At 41.5% G+C, this 20269-nt stretch overlaps 1 protein-coding gene across 2 annotated transcripts in view; it reads left to right on the top strand.

Annotated features, from left to right (window-relative positions):
* stk17a (serine/threonine kinase 17a) overlaps window positions 1-19798 on the top strand; it is a 39369-nt gene extending 19571 nt beyond the window's left edge. Inside the window, exons 3-7 of one of the 2 annotated variants that reach the window (XM_051940506.1) lie at window positions 14066-14213; window positions 15279-15405; window positions 15490-15538; window positions 17834-18013; window positions 18225-19797. In XM_051940506.1, coding sequence (XP_051796466.1) covers window positions 14066-14213; window positions 15279-15405; window positions 15490-15538; window positions 17834-18013; window positions 18225-18603 — 883 coding nt within the window. In that variant the 3' untranslated portion in view covers window positions 18604-19797. Of the gene's footprint in view, window positions 1-14065; window positions 14214-15278; window positions 15406-15489; window positions 15539-17833; window positions 18014-18224 lie in introns of both variants that reach the window. The other variant, XM_051940507.1, reaches the window with a different exon arrangement.
* Window positions 19799-20269: the final 471 nt, after the last annotated feature.

The raw sequence follows: 20269 nt of genomic DNA, 5'->3' as shown, positions 1-20269 counted from the left end.
CAGGTCTTTTAGAAATATGACATAATCCTCATTGTCAAAAATATACATATAGCAATTGTAGCATCCCTTGACAGAACTGGTGCTGTCAAATTTGTTGGCTTTCTGACAGAATCTCGATTCTTCAGCATAGTCCACTGATTCTCAATGGTGTTTAACCCCTTGATGCCTACTGTCGTGAATTTGCAACATACCACTTTCATTCAGACTGCAGCCGAGATAGCATATCCGTCCCCCCATTGGCAGTTTGTACATATTCAGTACATACCTCGGAACCTTTTGCAAGCACTGGTTTCTGATAGGACCGGTCGGAGTGGTACCTAATTATTACATATCTGTTATATATCTATGTTCTACGTGTATTAGATAAATTAATAATCTCCACTTATTTTAGCATCAGCTGGAAAGCAATAACACACAAAAATGTTTTTTATTTAATTATAAATAAATTCAGGCATCAAGAGGTTAAGTCGAAACTTTGGGGAGTCCTGTCTACCACATTTATTCTAGCCTGATTCACTGTTTCTTTACCACTTTTGATATGCCTTTGGAATCATTGTCTTGTTGGAACATCCAACTGCATCCAAGACCCAGTCTTCTGGCTGATGGATTTAGGTTTTCCTGAAGAGATACTTCTCCTTCTTCATTATTCTATTTACTACCACTACCATGCTTGACGGTGTGTTTGGTGTTCTTGGGGTCAGAGGCCTCACCTTCTGTCCATCTGACCACAGACTTTTCTCCAGAAGGCCTTTTCTCTGTCCATGCAATCAGCAGCAAACCTCAGTCTCAGCCTTAAGGTGTTGCTTCTAGAGGAAGTCCATTGTGATGTGAAACACACTTGACTGTGGACACTGACACCTGTATTTTCAACTTATATTTTCTTTCTGGTGGTGGCAGTGACACAACTGTGCCGTGCAATGTTTGCACATCTGATTTTGGGATCTGAAGTATCTTTGAAATGGCTCCAAGGGACTTTCCTTACTCTTTTAAGTCAGTGATTTGTTTCTGCAGATCTGTACTCAGCTCCTTATACTTTCCTGTTGTACTGTTTGAGGCACACCCTAATAGGGCTGGGCGATATGACGATAGATATCGTCTGGATGATAGAAAATGTCTATCGTTTTATGTGAAGATCCTATCATTTGTATCGCAGTGTCGCAAAACACGCTTTACGGCAGTATTTTACGTCACTGACGTGCCTTACGGCAAGCCCAGGCACGCGGCCAGTGTTGCCAACTTTGCGACTTTTTCACTAAATCTAGCGACTTTCCAAAGTGTCCTAGCGACTTTTTTTTTGTCAAGAGCGACTAGCGACTTTTTCTGCCGTTTTGGAGAGTCTGACAGTAAAACTCGGATCATTCTGCAGTTACTGTTTTCAACAAGCAGCAGGTGCTGCTGTGAGCTTCTCCCCCTCCCAGAGCACAGGCTGTCAGTCCAGTAACCCCACAGCAGACCCAGTGTCTGATTAGAGGACACATCACTCAGCGACCAGACGGCAGATGAATCGCACATGCGCAACGTCACTACAGATCCCATCCAGACTTACGGAGCGGGATATAAATGAAAATGTTTCTTCACTGTCCTGCTAAAATAAACCACAACATTTAGCCTCTAGTAGAAAAACATATTTTGATTGTTTTATACTCACTTTTTGGTCTATTCCACAACGTTATTCCTCTCTCCTACAATGTTGATTACAATTACATGCAAACTGGGAAATATGCAAATTAGGCGATGACGTCATTTAGCGACTTCTAGTGACTTTTAGGACAGCAAACAGCGACTTTCCTTATTGAGGAGTTGGCAACACTGGCACACGGCTAAAACATAAACAGCTCTGGAGGAAGATGGTGGACTCGACTCAGAAGAACAATCTAAACAAGAAGATGACAAACAACCAGCTCAAACCGACGAGCTTGTACCTAAAGGAGGGGAACTTCTGTCATATGGCAGTGGTTTGGATTTAAAAAGACCGACAAGGATCAGACTACCATACTTTGTAAGGTATGCCGCTGCCCGGTCCCAACAACAGACTCGAACACGAGTAACTGTTTTTATCACCTGAAAAATATGCTATATCGTGATGTATATCATATCGGGATATAAAATTTTAGTCATATCGCCCAGCCCTACACCCTCATGAGTGTATCAAATGGGCCCCATTTAAGTTGCCACAGAGAAGTCAGCAGCTGTAGTCAACTGTAAACACTCACAAAAAGTAAAGCTCATGCCATTAACAAATTTTAATTATTACAAGTCTATATGCTGTATGTATATTTTTAAATCAGCAGACTCAGTGGGTAGAGTGGCCGTCTTGTAACTGGAAGGTTGCTGGTTCGATCCTCGGCCCGTTGTGCTCATGTCAAGGTGTCCCTGAGCGAGACACCGAACCCCTAACTGCTCCTGGTGGGTCATGGTTAGTGCCTTGCATGGCAGCGTCCGCCATCAGTGTGTGAATGTGATGTATCCTGTAAAAGCGCTTTGGATAGAAGCACTATATAAATACAACCATTTACCATTTACCATTTTGTCATATTTCCAGAAGACCTGTACTAAATATATGAAAGAACCAAAATGCATAATTGTTGTGTTGTTTGGTTTTGTTTAGTTTTTGTGACAAAGATGCATATGTTTCAATGATTCCATCGTAGAAAATCAACAGTTCTGGAGTCACTGGAAAGTCAGGTCTGATGAAATACATTGTCTGTACAAGTGTAAAAGAATGTTTTTGTCTGTGTCTTCCCACCTATCTTTGTAACACCTTTTATTCATAATGTAACTTTGAATGATCAGCTTGTGGCGGAATAGTGACGTCATGTCATTAGAAACTGAAGCTAAGTGAAAACTAGAGCATGTGTAACGGTGTAAGTAACTACATGAGTCTCCACTGTTGGCGTATTTTGTTTCTGAGTATCTGCTAAACCTTATTGCTATACACAAGAAATAAATCAAATTTATCAGCTCATTTTGACCCGTCTTAGCTGTGCCGCACACGTGACTAAATTAGTGGCAGTGTGTAAATAGTGGTGGCTGGCTATGAATAAACACTGAATGCCCACAGGGAGGAAACACTGAGATATTCCCAGAGGAAAAATGTGAAAGGGGACAGGCGGCATGCTGGAGCTTTTCAGTCCTGCAGAGCTTCAGGCATTACGTTAATGCTCCAGCAAACACCAGCTATTCCAACAATGTGCCTCACATGTTTTCTTATGTATACGTGCACAGTTTGTGTTATAGAATATGGGTGTCCTGTGTCCCAGGCTAAAGGATGAAGGGGGCCACAGTTTGGTCTGCCAAATCCAGCAGTACCAATTAATATAGATCTACTGGAGTCCTGCTCAGTTTGACCCAGTATGTGGGTTTCACACACAAACACACACGTGATACTGTGTTGACTTCAGTAGCTGCACCAGTTGTCGATGATCTCATCTCACTGGTCATGCCTGCCCCATGTCTGACCTGGTTCACAGAGTGTGTTGGTGTGTGTCTGTTCACTCTCTCACTTTCTTTTCTTTCACCCTGTATCCAAATGCATCCCTCACCACAGTAATACCAAAACCCCTCCACACACACGCACGCACGCACGCACGCACGCACGCACACACACACACAGTGGAGAGAAAACTGCTAGACTGGATGGTATTGACACATTCTAGATCAGCTGTCATCTGTCATTCATGACCTCTACAGAGACAACCATTGACAGTGCTGATGGTTGGAGACTACCAGTGTTTTCAGCTCACAGACAGAGGGAGAGCATGGCCATTCCCCTGATTTACTGCAGTATTCTGGTGAACCACATCAAGTCATCAGAGGTTTAAAGTCCATTAAAAGGATTGTATTCAACAAAGAACTTTGTGTAAAAAACTCTATGTAAAATGCAGCTTGAAAGAGCATTTCCTGTTTCAGTGACAGAAGTATTGCACAAATATTGGCCTAACTGAGGTTGTCCTTCACATTATGATTTCATCTGCAACCCAGATTCCTCCTCATCTGACCCACAGAAAACCTACCCAGGAATTAGTCGGATTCTTAGACCCTGTGAGCATTTCCAACCCCATCTTTATTCCAAATCTGCACCAGATACAGCTCCTAAGCTTTGTTCTAAACCTGCACTGTTTAAAGCATATGGATGAATTTATTATACACAATGCAAGAACAGAAAAATACAGAAAAGCACATTCAGTAGCATGTAATTTAAAAAAAATCTTCTTGTTTTTTTTGTTTGAAGCCAGATCCAGTTTTAGGAGAAAAGATTTGTCCCTTGTGCTCATGTCACATCTTTCCTTGTGTCTTTAGTGGGAGGGTGTAAGACGTGAGGAAAAACTGAACGGGAGCCAAATTTAAAAGCAAATATTCGAATTGAGATTCTCACATTATTGACCTAGTAGACTAGCTGGATTTGTGTTGAGCGGAGTGAAGGAAGAGTTAATCCTCTACATCTTTTGTCTTGTGTCTTTTTACATTCTGAAGAAGTGTGATTGGATTAAAAGATTCAATTTAGTGGTTTAGTATTGCTTATCCATAACGTTGATCACTAAGAAAAAATAGTCAAAATTGATGGAGCAGAGGCCAAGATATATTATTGTTTATGCTCTTGAACTGATGAAAGTCTTATCCCGGTTTGAAAGCAGGTTTCTGTTATAAATATGGAGTCTCAAAGTCTTATCTCATCAACTGACAGCACATTAATATACAAATACAGTACGCTGATAATCAGTTCAGGTTTTCAGTCACTTTAAGATAGAAATCGTAAACATTCACTAAATCTATCTGCTCAGTTGTTCTTTGTCATTTTTAATGGTAGATCGAAAAGTATTTGGGAGTGTTGGTGAGACTAAGCAACATTTGAGGACGTTAGTTTGACTTTGGAAATGATCAAATCAGTTTTGTACACACTTAGTGGATTGTTTGATGGATTGATCCAAACCTGAAGGTCCCACAGAAACCTGAAACTGTCTGTGGAAACAGGAGTGACAGGAGAAATATGGGTTTGCCTGAATGTACGATGCCAACATAATCCCTCTAGGAAGACAAATGTAGCAAACACAATGAAATTAATTTGTCTCATAGTTCATGGTAGCTCTGTTAAAATGACCGACAAGGAACATCAGGAGAGTGCCTGTTTAATGATAATTATGCTCTAAAATGTTTTATCATCACAATCTCCCTCTTGATTCCCCTCTATCCTGTCATGGAAGGACCTTGAAGAGTGCAGAGATGCTCCCAGGGTCACACAGTTTGTAGGATTATGTACTGTCAGCAGCACAGGCCTTACTATGCAATCTGTCCACTTAAGAAGATCCCATAACTGCCCCTTTAAAGACTCCAGTCCTCCCAGTCCTCCCCCACCCCCATCCATAATCCCAATCCCAGCCATTGTTCATATGAGGGATAATCCCAGAATTAACTGCTGTCCTGAATGAGCACGCACACACACACGCACACACACACACAGGCACACACACACACACGCACGCACGCACACACGCACGCACGCACACACACACACACACGCACGCACACACACACACACACACACACACACACACACACACACACACACGCACGCACGCACAGAGAGAGAGACACTAAAACATGCTGACAGAAAAGACACTATAGTTTGATGGGTGTTGCAAATGAATATGAATTCTTTCAAAATGTAAAAAAGTTAATTCTGCCATATTCATCAGTGATGTTAGGAATATGGGTTTGCTTGAATGTAAAATACCAAAATAATCCCTCTCTTCAGACACATGTAGCTATCAGCATAAAGTTCATTTGTCTCACAGTTAAAATGTTATTTGTGGTTGATCCTAATTGGTTCGACTCATTAAAGTTTTTTTTCCATTTTAAATTCTCTAAACAAACTTTTTTCCTGCAATTTGCACCAGATTTTAGTACACTAATAGCTGCACTCTTATAGCCTGGACATTTAAACTGCCCATTAAACTAGTAGTCCATTATCAGCTCTGTTAAGTGCATTAATAAATCTTTGCTAATTTGATGTTATCATGTTGATCCACTGCTGCCACCAGAGGACAGAAAATCTTGTCTTTTCACTACTCAGTCCATCTAACTGCACACCCCCCTTCTTTTATTTTTCATGTGTGCTTTTTTTATATGGGAGGGAAATAGAGCAGAATGCGTGCATTCTTTCAGGAGAGATGTCGACAACACAGCCTTCCCTTTTCTTTCACCCCCCGTCTTTTATTCGGCCATCAGCTGACAGATATTTTGGGCAGTGGGGCAAACGGTGATGAAGGAGGATTGAAGGATAGATGGAGGGAGGAGGGGGGAGAATCCTGCAAATGAAGGTCATAGAAAACTGTTTGTGCCATAATGAAAAAGCAAAGAAAGGAAGAAAGAAAGAGTGGGAGAGATAAAAGGGAGAGAGACAGAAAGGACAGTAGTTTAAATGTGATGGAGAGAATAGTAGACCAGAGAGTGGAAGGCAGCAAGAGAGAATGAATGAGAGCAATAGAGAGCTCCATGGCCTCACTGCTGGCTGAGCTCCAGCTCTGAGTTCATTATGTCAGTTGAGCCGCACGAGTGCACGTGATGGGCCAAAGCATGGCCACTCACCCAGGCACAGAGTCACAGTGAGGAAAAAAAACACTGGGAATGAATGACTTGACAGTCCAGATTAGCTTCAATAATGTCAGTGTAAGTTTGTGTTACTGAAGCTATCTGTTGACTTCTGGACAGCTCAGTCTTACTCACAGAGTGTCACTGGTGTTCCGTGATGTTATATCTGTCACCAAAACCAATAATGCTGCTGCCCTGTGTGACACACTGCCCCCAAAAGACAGAAGAGTTGGTCACAAGTTGTCTTTAAACTTCAGTCAAACACGGAAATGGTGCATTTTTTTACTTTGATAGACACAGATGAGTTTGAGTGTTTTTTTTAATTACATTTCATCAGGTACCCCAAATAGTTAACCTTGCCAGCAAGTTGATTTCTCGCGATATTTGTGAGTTCACAAATCTCTCAAGAAACCATCTTGCTCCGCTCCCGCCTTCACTTTTCGTACAGAACCAAGTTGGTTCGGGCCAATCACGCAGCAGTATTCGTGTGTGGGGCGGGGTAATGTGCGGGATACACCGTAGCACCTGCGCGCAACCCGATGACGACATATTAAAGTTTGCCGCGATTGGCTAAAAACAAACCTGTCAGAGGCGGGACATACTGTTGCATTGTCCAATCCGTGCCTCTTTCCTCCGAACGGATTTACATGGAGCGGTCCCAGATTGATATTGTGGAGTACTATCAAGTACTACACAATTATTAATCTGGCTATTGCCAGGTTACCAAATAGTCACTTAACTACAAAAAGGCTTAATATGTAACTCACGTGGTGCATATTCATAAATACATTAGTGTGTTTTTAAATAATAATATCAAAGCACAGGACAGACCCAGGAGCTTTAGGCAGAGTGGACCATGTGTGGGAGCCCACGGCTGGTTTTTGCCCTGGGATCCCTCTGAGGGTTAATTTGGCTCTAAATTGAATGAATTGGTGATGTCAGGTTTCAGGCATGTGGACAAGTGTGGGTTCATTAACAAACTCTGTGATGTTATGTTCCTGCTCTAAATGGAGCCATTAGGATGTGGGAAACATGAATACTGTACGAGTGCAGGCTGGAGGGCCGCTCTGAGGCTTTCCGTTGACCTTTACCTGACTTTAGTTTTCTCTTCTCTCTGTCACGCACATTGGTCTCTGTGGAGATGCTCCTCCACTGATGTGGTTCAGTTGGAGTCCCATTACTCCACTCATTATTGTAACTCTTGGTTAGACATCCTCATAAAGGAGTCTTCTGTATTTTCATGTCCTGCAGTTGAAGCGTCCTTCAGATAACGAGAGCAGGCCCTCCCTGTTCAGTCCATTGTTTTCGTAGCTGTTTGTGTTTAGGGTATGACTGAAGTAGGTCAGACATGAACCCTATTATTTAGGTCAGCTGCTGCATGTAGCGGGTGGCTGATCAAAGCTGAATTGATCCATCCGCACATGATTGCTCTGACACTGATTTTATTAATTACATTAGCAACTCACCAATCAAACTTTGGCTGCCCTCTGGCCTGTGTGAACCTGACCTCTCACTGGACTTCAAAGCCACTGTCATTTTCAGAGGCAGCTGGCATATCAACCAGGCTATTGTATTTTTTTTCCTTTTCAGTGTTCTGTTTGTTTTTCAGTAGAGTAGGTGAACCATTTAGTCAGGCTTAATGACCACTCATTCAGGTTGTTTTTTTTGTTTGAAGTTCATTTGTTGTTTAGTTTATATCTGTTTGTGTAGAATGACATCTTGTTACTGAGGAAGCTCATTACAGCTCAGCCCTATCTGTCCATTATTAGAGACTATGTGCCAGTACCACCACTACAGGAAGATGCATTTTGAATTTAATCATATTACCAGACCACATTTTTTTGATCTCTGTAATAGTTAAGTTATTGTACCATGCAGACCATTGTTTATCATGTATAAGTCAGGCAAGTTCATGATGTAGCTAAATATTGAAAAACTTTTACCAAAGATTTTACAAAGTCAGTAATCTTTCTCTAGCCTGTACCTAGTGTTTGACTCTAACCCTCACCTTCAGATTTTGTCGAACAGCAACTAAAAAAGTGCTGTCATTACTTCATAATGAGTGCTCTTTGAGTGCAATAGAGTGCAATCCAGGGGACATTTCTATAACAGCATAACAGTAAGTTATGTACATTTCTGTAACGTAAAATCACAAACATGACTTGCATTTTGCAAATGTTTGTACACATGTAAATGGACTGTAAGACATAAAAACTAAATACAAAATCACAACAAAATAGAAACTAAAGGCCATCCAGTGATGTTATAACACTCACCACAATGCCTGTTAACATGCTGACATTCAAACCTGCAAAACCTTCAAATTCGACCTACATATTGATGTCAACTTCACACCTGTTAAGTGTTGTGTATGTATCTTGCACATTTGTGACACTATCATGTTCATAAAATCTTTCTGTAGACAGAAAGTAAAATAGACAGACATATAGACCCCTGCCAAAGGACTCCACACCATCTTTGGGTGTTTCCTGTTACAGCAGAAGTCTTCAGGACCACATTTGGTCTTAAGGAGTTGGTAGCTATTATTCCGGAAGGTGTAGGTTTTCAAGCAAAAGTTAAATTATTTAAGTGGTAATGATAATAGAGCACCATCAATCACAAATAGTTCTCTGTAGTCACAACAGTACAATACGTCAATATAAAACTGCATATTTGCCAAAGAGGAACACTAAACAGGCCGCAGTGATGTATAAAGTTTGTAAAAACTCAGCTCAGAATAAAAGTTACATCTTGACAGAGCTGCTCCAGTCCCTTCACTGTGCAGTTTCTCTGAGCTCACCTAAAATGTGAGTTGAAAGCTTGAAGACGTGGATCACAGCTAGTTTGGTCCAAAAGGCAGTTTATACTGTGTGACGTGAAAACTGGAAACCTGCATTACTCAAACATTTTGAATGGACCTCCAGTGTTGTTTTTCCAGATGAACATTTGAGATGGAAAATCTTTGCATTTTCATAGATTCTGGATTTTTCAGTGAGGGTTAAGGCAGTTGGCCAAGTCCAGTAGACTTTTTATGAAGATGGAGTAATAGAGGAAATGTAACACAAGACAGTAGTCCCTGAAGAGGTTATGACACCCTGCTAAAGTAAGCCGGGTTTGTTTTATAAGCACTTACAGAAGGGGTGTGGATGTATCCCTCTTTCTTCTTCTTACACACAGCTGTGCAAAAACATGTGTAAAAAGTTTTAATTAAGAGCCCAATCGACTCAGGCTCAGCCAATCAGAGTGGGTAGATGAGGTGTTTACTTTATAACCGTTGTTTTTGGTGTCTGACTGACTTGGTATGTGTCTGATCCTCTCAGAAATGATCCTTCATTCCAACTGTTTACTGCACGTGCACAAAGCAGCCGTGTTAGTGTGTGTTGTAGTTGTGACACAGATTAGCAGTCAGGCACGTCACACACATTCCTGTAGCTGACCTAGTTATTAATCCTAATTATCCTCTCCTCTTACTCACTGTTTTTTTTATTGTTTTTGTTTTGTTTTTCTGGCGCTCACTTTATTCAGACACAGATGTTTCATTACAAGGATTTCTAGGTCTAACCCCATTGTCCTCCATGTTTGCTGATTTGTGACTTGTTCTAATTTCCATGTTTAGAGTTGACACAACCGATAACATCAAGGTGACCTGAAGTTAGCTTTATTTTACAAAGTTGACTCACTTTGTTCTATGGGTCTGCACACCTCTCCATCCATGATCCCTGGAATCTGTTAGTATTAATCTACAATGTATAAAAATAATTCAATAAAAACCATTGAATGAGAAGGTGTGTCCAAACCTTTGACTGGTGATGTACATGCCGATACCCAGGATCCCTCTGTCAGACCTTAGCTGTGTGAGGACTAGGGATGGGAATTTCGACTAATTTCCGAACCGACTAGTCGCTAATTTTATTGGTGACTAGTCGGTTCGGAAAACTTGCAATTTAACCCTTTAAGCGCCAAAGTCGCAATATTGCGACAAGCAACATTGCTGAACATAACAAGCCATAGCTTCAAATATACTGCCTCCTGTGCCTCGTGTACTGTACACCAGGAGATGGCGGACATCTGGAACTTCAATCTGAGCATCAGTTGTGGGCGTGTTTTCATTCAAAGTTTTGGAGTTTAGAGTTTGAAAACCGAGGAGACGAGACTCGCCGTTGGAGCGTATCAGAGCGCAAGACGTCACATTTTAGAGTGAGAAAACTCACCATACCGAGAGGTCTGGTCAACACTGACAAAGTACTTTGTCAAGTAATGGCTTACTCATATTCTGAAGTGGAATATTCACCCTCTGATGAAGATGTTCAGTCGTCCACTGAGACAGAAAGTGCCGCTGCGTCTGTGCGTAACGGCAGCGGGTCGGTGGGCCATGACAGTCCACGAGCAGCACATACTGGAGCCGATGCTTTGCTTCGGGGTGGCAGGAAGGGACGTGGTGGGTGTAGCTGGAGTGGTCAAAACACCGCTAACGATGAGGGGGATAGCGGGGGTTGAAAAAAAGAGACAAGCATATGCTACTGGCAGGATCAACCAGGTAGCCCAGACGGGAGCATAGAGCTGCATGGCGGCGCCCAGTCGGGACCGGGGGCCGCGAAGTGTGGCTGGGGGGTCACACTAGCGTTTAACCGACTAGTAAAATACTAAACGTTTAATAAATGAGTAGGCGGTTAAACGATTAAACGACTAGTCGCGCACATCCCTAGTGAGGACACTTTACACTAAATGATGACATGACAAATGCATCTTACAACAAGTAAGACACAAACACCTGGTTGCTGTAAGTAGAAAGCTGTTGTTTGGCAGTGTCAAAACCAGAGGTTATAGTAGCTCCCTAAACTTAGCTAATGTCTGTTGTCCAGAAAAGAGATAGAGATAACAGATAGTACAGTTCATCGTTAATCATATAAGACTCAATATTGTAGCCGACATTGTAGCCGTATTGAGCTTTTTTGCAAGGAACAATGGAGAAGAACTGCAGTGTCCAGATGGTCAGGCTGATTGAGATCTATCCACACAGACTCAGGGCTGCATCTTCTACTGGCCTGAAGGGGCTGAATATTTATGCAGTCATTTACTTTACCTTATATATTTTGAATTAATTGACATAATTTTGTAAAAATCTGTTTTCACTTTGATATGAAAGAGGATTTTTTTTTTTTTTGCAATTTCTTTTCAAAAAAGCCAAGTTGTATTGACCACGATTTCAAGTATGAAAGTAACTAAAGGGTGAAACATCCAAGGAGGGGTAATATTTTTTATAGGCATTTTATTGGCAATATATCATCAACTGAAGGCATCAGAGTAAACAGCAAATGTTGGTTTAGTGGATAGATAGAGCTCTGTATTGTCATTGGGCAATGGATTCAAGTGCCATGGTGTCGCAAGATGTGGTTAAGGGGGTAAATAATAAACCAGTGGTACCAGAACAGAACCCTGCAGAACTCCCGGGCTGATTCTGTGGACCTCTGACCAACAGCTCCTTAGCTGCCCTATCTGCTTCCCATCATTATGATATTGGCCAGTGCAGTTTCAGTAGTGTTTGGGATGCAGAGAGGATTGTGAAGGTTCAAACAGATCATTGTATGTAAGATACATCTAGAACTACAGCAGCCTTCTCTAAATCTTTAGAGATAACAGGCAGATCAGAAATAACATGATAATTATTGAAACACATTTTAAGGATCTGAGGCATTATTTCGTAAGTAGATGTAGCAGAGGCAGGTCTATGCCAGTTGTAAGAGAGGCATTAACTATAAATGTCATAAGATCTTTACTGCAGAAAAGCCTTAGAGACTCAGAGACTAGGTATGGAGTGAAATGGCGCTTTTCCACCAGCACCTACTCAGCTCAACTCTACTTAGTTTGTGAGGTTTTCCATCAGGACGTAGTACCTGGTACCAGGTATTATTTTAGTACCTACTCAGCTGGGATTCTAAGCGAGCTGAGTCGAGCTGATAATGTGACATATACAGAGTGCAGGCCGCTGATTGAACAGGGAGTGATGGCACACCAGAACTGTACCGTGGGTGAATGAAGAGGTCCAGACTTTTCTGTCTTTGGTGGCGTACCAAAGAATACAGAGGGAGCTGGACGGTGTGACTCATAACGATAAAGTATGTCAGGAGTTCTCCAACCAAATGGCTGCCCACGGATACAGCAGGACAATGAAGTAGTGAAGGGAGAAGCTGAAAAGGGTCAAAAGTGACCATTGGTCCATCCAGGACCACAAAGGCCAGAGTGGGTCAAACCAGAGGTGTTGGAAGTGGTTTAGCCAAAGGGACGCCATTTACAGGCACTGACCGGCGATCAACAGGAGGGAGAATGGCCTCAACTCCACCGCTGGATTATTCCATGTCATGTTTGAGGATGGTGAGTGTTTTGTGACTCCACCCACAATGAGGTGGCACTCAGTTGTAATGGAAAATGACCTAAACCGAGTCGAGCCGAGCCGAGTAGGTGCCAGTGGAAAAGTGCTTAAAATGACAAGTTGGGGGATTAGATTTTTTTCTGACACTTTTTGTCATGACTTATTCTTCAGTAAAGTTTGATTTGCTTCTCTACGCGTTTCCTGATCAGGACCTGTGTGTACCTCAGGTTATTGCCAGACTGCACTGCTGTGTCTTTTGAGGTCCTGTTTGACTTTGATTAATAAGCTTAGTTCTAGCCTCCTAACTGTTTTTGCTTGTTTTTTTTATTCTCTCCAGTCACGTTAAAGGGCTTTTCTTCTCACCTTGAAAAACCAAAGGCAGTCACTCACCCTCCTCCTCTCCCTCTCCACCTTCCTCAGAGATAAAGCCTAATTCATCAGCACCCTGAGGGGACGCTTTGCCTATTTCTGACTGCCCTCTCTATCCACTTCTTGAGTTTATCCATCAGAGTTTATCTCACATCAGAGGAAATTAAAGTTAGCTGAAGGAGGGCAGTGGTTTAGTATTTTTGATTAGTTTAGAAAGTTTGTTTTCTGATCACAATCCTGTTTTCACACTTGGAGGTGGAAAGAAAGTGATCTGTTAACAGCACAAATGGCCTCATTCAAGTGGAGCTCATAATTAGTTTGCTATATTTGGAGGCACTTTGCTATTTCTGCCACCACCTCCAGCAAGTCAGAACACACACATTCACACACTGGGGTTAGAGAGCACTTTATTTCTACTGAGTCTTGTGGGATTCACCATAAAAAGCCTGACACAGGACAAGTTTCATGCTCATTTTGGTGAGATTGTGGATGAAACAGGGAGTGCAGACTGTAGTTTTGGGCTTCCTGTGGCTACTCCGGTTTCCTCCCACAGTCCAAACACAAACTCTGAATTACACATGCATGTGTTTGTCTCTCTGAGTGTGAGACTGTTTCATTCCTGACTTTGATTAAGCAGAAGAAACAATACATCTATGAGGCTTTTTTCTATGGGAAAATTGCACAAGGGGCAGCTGAACATGTCTTCATCTGATGTGTGTTGTGTGTATTTGCTCGTAGCGCGGCTGGAGGAGAGATCTTCAATCAGTGTGTGTCGGACCGGGAGGAGGAGGCCTTCAGTGAGGAGGACGTGAAGAGGCTTATGAGACAGATCCTGGAGGGAGTGGCCTTCCTCCACCAGAACAATGTGGTCCACCTCGACCTGAAGGTCAGTGGACACACAAATGCATCATTCTCAGCTACTGCATTTATTTAGCACTTCTGATACAGTCCATTCGTTTCCACTCCTATTTCATAATGAGCTCCAAAGATAAAACTTTCTATAGGAAAACGTCACTATCACTTAAAAATTCTACATTGTGTTGGCTGTCGTGGTAAAACCGGGAAAAGCCAGTGGTCATCTGTTTTTATTCAGAGTGGTAAAGGAACACATGGTTTACTGTCGCTGTATCCATGTAGTTCTCAGCTGTGTGAAGCTCACTTTCCTTTACCTGAATCACTTCCTCACCTTTGCTAAATCCAATAATTAAACAGTGAAGAGTTTTCATGTAAATTAGTGGCAGAATGTTGCGTGAGGCCACAGAGGTGACAAGTAGTGCATTATAAATGAATTTATTTTATTGGGAATTGGTTAATGCTGAATTATTGGACCTCTAGTTTAAGAATACGTGTCTATGGCATTGGATTAAAGTGTTTTTAATTGAGGTTATCTGTTATTATAAAACTCAAAATAAAGGGCACATTATTTGAAGCATAGTTTTCAGCAAATTCTTCGAGATAAAGCCGTTGTTCAATGCCAGAAGACACTGGTTGGATGAAAATCTTCTATAAATCCATGATTTTCAAATTTTTCTCATCCTGCTGAGACAGAAAAGGCAGACGGTTGTTTTTGTCCGGTATTGTTGACAGATGTAACTGCACTGTCCTTGGTTCTAAGAAATCAAAATATGAAAGCGTTGCCTTGAGGACATGAATACAGACTATAAACCTACAGTTCAGTCTGCAAGATTTTCAACAGTTCTGCATTTTTGTTCTTCATGCTCTGATCTTTAGCAGTGGGGACCAAGTCTCAGCTTCACATTCATATAGAGAGAACTGTGTGGGAGATGCAGTCCTTTTGGAGACTGTACATCCCACAGGGGGAGCGCTTCAGGGGTTCAGAGGTGATTAGACACCAGTGATGCTCTCTCACGCCTTCACTTTTAGCAGGCCACCCGCATTTATACATCTCTGCTTGAGCCTCATTATCATCTTCTTCATGGTCTCCTGTCAGCCTCAGAACATCCTCCTGACCAGCAGCTGTCCCTTGGGTGACATTAAGATTGTGGATTTCGGTCTGTCCCGGATGATCAGCAGCCACCAGGAACTCAGAGAGATCATGGGAACCCCGGAGTACGTTGGTGAGTCAATGCCCATCCTTGCAATAATTTTAGCAACGATTGGATTCTGAATGATAACCCATGTGTTTCTTGTCACATTTTCAGCTCCTGAGATTCTGAATTTTGAGCCCATAAGCACAGCAACAGATATGTGGTAAGAAGCAGCCAGTAGTGATGCTCTTTTTGTCATCTACAGTTAAACTTTATCAGGAATGTCATCAACAGACCTCTGTTTTTAGAGTAGTGTGGCTTTATTGTGTTTGTCTTTTATTTGCTCACATTTCCCTACGTTTGTATAGGACTGGTGATACAGTCAAGCACCAGATCCTTCACATCCACACCCTTTAAGCTCATTTCAGTTCAGTTCCACTTGTTGATCCCTTCAATAGAAAAAGCTGCTCATCCAAGTGATAATTTATTTAAGAACACCTTAGAATCCCACTGGACCGGCTTCCTTCTGGCAGAGTGAAGGTTCCCTTGAAGAGTTGGCAGTACATCATTTTTACTTTATTTTCTGGTAAAACTGCCTCAAACAGCTACAGTCATACTTTACCCAGACATCTCACTGAATTTATACTGAGTTCTGAAACTTGTAGAGTCTTAAACTGTGGTGCCCTCTACTGGTAGCAGACACAAACTACACTAATTTCAATTACTTGTTTTCATCACTTACAGATGTTTGGAATTTTTAAAAAATAATCTTTGAACATTTATTACTGTCTGCCTTCAGACTTTAACATGATTGTTTTCTATTAGTTTGTGAGTATATGGATAAACACAGTGGTCCACCATCACACATAGCACTATAGAATAGCATTATGATTACACACACAAAAATGAATGGTACATTTTTTAATGACATTAGTATCAGTTTATTTTCTTTATCCATCCATCCATCTATCCAATATATCACTTCAGTGGAGCTTATCTGGTCATGTTCATTAATTAATGACCTGGCTATCTCTGCTAAATTTCTGTCATTCTCTGTGAAAAAAATGTGTTAAAATGCATTCTGTGTGGAAATTAAACATGGGTTTCTTAAAGTTTAGATTTAATGTGTGTGTTTAAGTGCTGAAGAAACCCAATTTTTATACCTACATTTTTATTTAACCCTCAAAACCCCAAATCCACTAGCAAGTTTGAGCGGGATGTGCAGAGAGAATTGTTGGCTTTTCAGCTTCTGACGGTCCTTGTGCTACTCATCTGTGACGTAAAGAAAAAACCAAAGATGCAGCATTCCTCAGTGTAACTCTAAAGCCATTGGAGAGTCTGCAGACGTTTTGACAGAACTACAGGCTGTTTACACAGAGCAGGCAGAAGACAAGTATGGAAAGATATTAAAAATGGAAGTAGTAAAGTATATACACTGCCCTTCAAAAGTTTGGGGTCACCCAGACAACTTCATGTTTTCCATGAAAACTCCCACTTTTATCCATGTGCTAACATAACTGCACAAGGGTTTTCTAATCATCAATGAGCCTTTCAGCACCATTAGCTAACACAATGTAGCATTAGAACACAGGAGTGATGGTTGCTGGAAATGTTCCTCTGTACCCCTATGGAGATATTCCATTAAAAATCAGCCGTTTACAGATACAATAGTCATTTACCACATTAACTATGTCTACACTGGATTTATCATTCATTTAATGTTATCTTCATTGGGGAAAAAAAGCTTTTCTTTCAAAAATAAGGACATTTCTAAGTGAGCCATTCTAAAATACAGAGTCGCAGTATTGGTCGTACCTGTGGACACTTGGAAAAGCAATATACAGGTTAAAGTTTTTTTTCTGTTTTAAAAAAATAATAAAAGAAATATAAGTGAAATATTTTCTTTTTTAGGATTTATGACATTATTAGTATGTGATACTGTTCAAAGGCATTTTTGAGTTCTCTTTCTTTCTATTCATGGATGTGCTGTTTCAGGAGTAAAAAATGTGTAGAAATTACCTGGGACTCGGAGGAGTAGTATGTTACGTTTTGTTATGTTACGTTACGTCACGTTACGTCACGTTACGTTATGTTTTGTTACGTTATGTTTTGTTACGTTATGTCATGTTACGTCACGTTTTGTTACGTTACGTTACATTTTGTTACGTCACGTCATGTTACGTTGTGTTACGTTATGTCATGTTACGTCACGTTTTGTTACGTTACGTTACATTTTGTTACGTCACGTCATGTTACGTTTTGTTACGTTATGTCATGTTACGTCACGTTTTGTTACGTTACGTCACGTTACATTTTGTTACGTTACGTCATGTCACGTTACGTCACATTTTGTCACGTTACGTTGTTACGTTGTGTTACGTTACGTTGTGTTACGTTACGTTGTGTTACGTTACGTTGTGTTACGTTACGTTGTGTTACGTTACGTTGTGTTACGTTACGTTGTGTTACGTTACGTTGTGTTATGAGCCTGATCTAAGCCCATCCACTCTGTGTTTAGGAGCATTGGTGTGTTGGCCTACGTGATGCTGTCAGGGATCTCTCCTTTCCTGGGTGAGGACAAACAGGAGACGTTTCTAAACATTTCCCAGCTCAATGTGAGCTACACTGAGGATGAGCTGCAGCATCTGGACCAGGCCGCCCTATCCTTCATCCAGACACTGCTCCGGAAACAGCCACAGTCAGTCCACACCATCATCACCTCGTCTCATCTTTGAGCTTTTATCTTTTGTTCTTTACTGATCATATCTACTCATGGTAACATCTTAGTATCTGCTCCACTGGACTACTGTATTGTTCAGTAGTACACTGGATGTTTTCAGTTAGGGATAAATGGCTGACATGCTGCAGGCTGTAAGATGTTCAACTGGTTCTGTGTGTGTTTCATTCAGGGATCGGGCCACAGCGGAGCAGTGTCTCCAACACCCCTGGCTTCAGTCCTCAGAGCTGCAGGAAGCCCAGACAGTGGAGGAGGTCCTCTCAGGAGAGGACCAGGACCCATCCAGCACCACCAGCAGCTCCACTTCCAGCCCTGAACCTCCCAGCAGCACGAGCACAGCCGAGGAGGAGGAGGAAGATGTGGAGGAAGGCCTGGTGACAGAGGAGCTGATCGTCATGGCAGCGTACACACTGGGTCAGTGCCGCCAGTCGTCCAGCTCCACCTCAGAGAAAGAAGCTCTGGCTGCTGAGCAGAAGGCCATCTCCAAACGCTTCAAGTTCGAAGAGCCTTTCAGCGCCCTGCAGGAGGTCCCTGGAGAGTTCATCTACTGACCCAACACATGCACCGCCAGCCTCTGACAGCGGAGAAGTTAGTGTTGTCACGGTAACAAAAATAAGCCCTCTGATTATACAAATTCCCTTCATCTATACTGTAAGTGTATAATCAGATGCTGCTGTACAGTTTAACCTGTTGGATTTTAAGTGCATTAATTACGAAGCTACTCACAAACTCCTCCCACAATGCATCAAAGCTAACCTCGATCCCCAACCTCCTAAAACAGCTCCAGTAGCTGCAGTACAGTATGCTGCATCTCATTTAGGTTTCCGTTGTACTTTTTATTTCCACCCTGAATACCTGAATAAGTGTAGCCACCAGTTAGCTACACAAGCTACAGTTTGGAGTCAGGTCATCTTTTTACAGCCGTTTAGACCAACTCTCAGTGATCAAACAGGGAGACATCATCTACAAAAATCACATTTGGACACTGAGTTTTGTGCAATTTCAAGATCCAACACATAAAATCACAAATACTTCAAACAGTGCTTGACACTGAAAGGTCATTTTGATTTTGGAGCACCAGGTCAGAGCAATAGCGAACTGCTTCTATATGCTGTTGTTAGTATTATTATTTATGCATGCCTCTAGCTCCACTGGCAGCAGCAATCTGAACGTCTCTGGACTTCTGGGTTACATGCTTGAAAAGTGTGTTGGTCTTTCAATGCAGTGTAGTTTGGATATTTGGATTCATACCCAGAGGAGCAGTGAACTGGAAAGAACTCAGTCACAACATCAAGATGTTGGTCCTCAGAAATTCTCACACACACTGAGTATCTGCTGAATAATATGGTTATTTACCAAAAATGCAATATGTAAATTAAATCTCTACACTGTTTGTTTGCTAAAATGTGGTCTCTTAAATATGATAAAATGTCAGATTTCCTACTACTTGCATTGCTGTGCTATAAACGTTGAACAGGAGGGATTGAGTCACAGGGCTGGGCTAAAAATCCTGACAAGGTTAGAAATCTTATCACTAGCTTCTAGCTTTTTAGCTCCTTTACGTCTCACAGTACCAACACTTTAAAGCCACTCTCAGTTCAGATCTGAAGTCACACATTTGTGTTGAAATAGGCAACAAAGTTCAGTTGTGAGTTGACATCAGTCTGGCAACCAGTGGACACATTCTAATCGAAATAATAAAGCCGGTTTGGGATCTTGAATGTACACTCGTGGACAAAATTGTTGGTACCCCTCAGTTAAAGAAGGAAAAACGCACAATTCTCACTGAAATCACTTGAAATTCACAAAAGTAACAATAAATAAAAATTTATTGAAAATTAAATAATCAAAATCAGCCATCACTTTTGAATTGTTGATTAACATAATTATTTAAAAAAACAAACTAATGAAATAGGGCTGGACAAAAATGATGGTACCCATAACTTAATATTTTGTTGCACAACCTTTTGAGGCAATCACTGCAATTAAACGATTTCTGTATTTGTCAATGAGCGTTCTGCAGCTGTCAACAGGTATTTTGGCCCACTCCTCATGAGCAAACAGCTCCAGTTGTCTCAGGTTTGATGGGTGTCTTCTCCAAATGGCATGTTTCAGCTCCTTCCACATATGTTCAATGGGATTCAGATCTGGGCTCATAGAAGGCCACTTTAGAATAGTCCAACGCTTTTCTCTCAGCCATTCTTGGGTGTTTTTGGC

The sequence above is a fragment of the Acanthochromis polyacanthus genome, chromosome 20, assembly GCF_021347895.1.
Source record: "Acanthochromis polyacanthus isolate Apoly-LR-REF ecotype Palm Island chromosome 20, KAUST_Apoly_ChrSc, whole genome shotgun sequence".
Lineage (NCBI taxonomy): Eukaryota > Metazoa > Chordata > Actinopteri > Pomacentridae > Acanthochromis > Acanthochromis polyacanthus.
The sequence above is the reverse complement of the archived record's forward strand: the minus strand, read 5'-3'. Positions and strand labels throughout refer to the sequence as shown.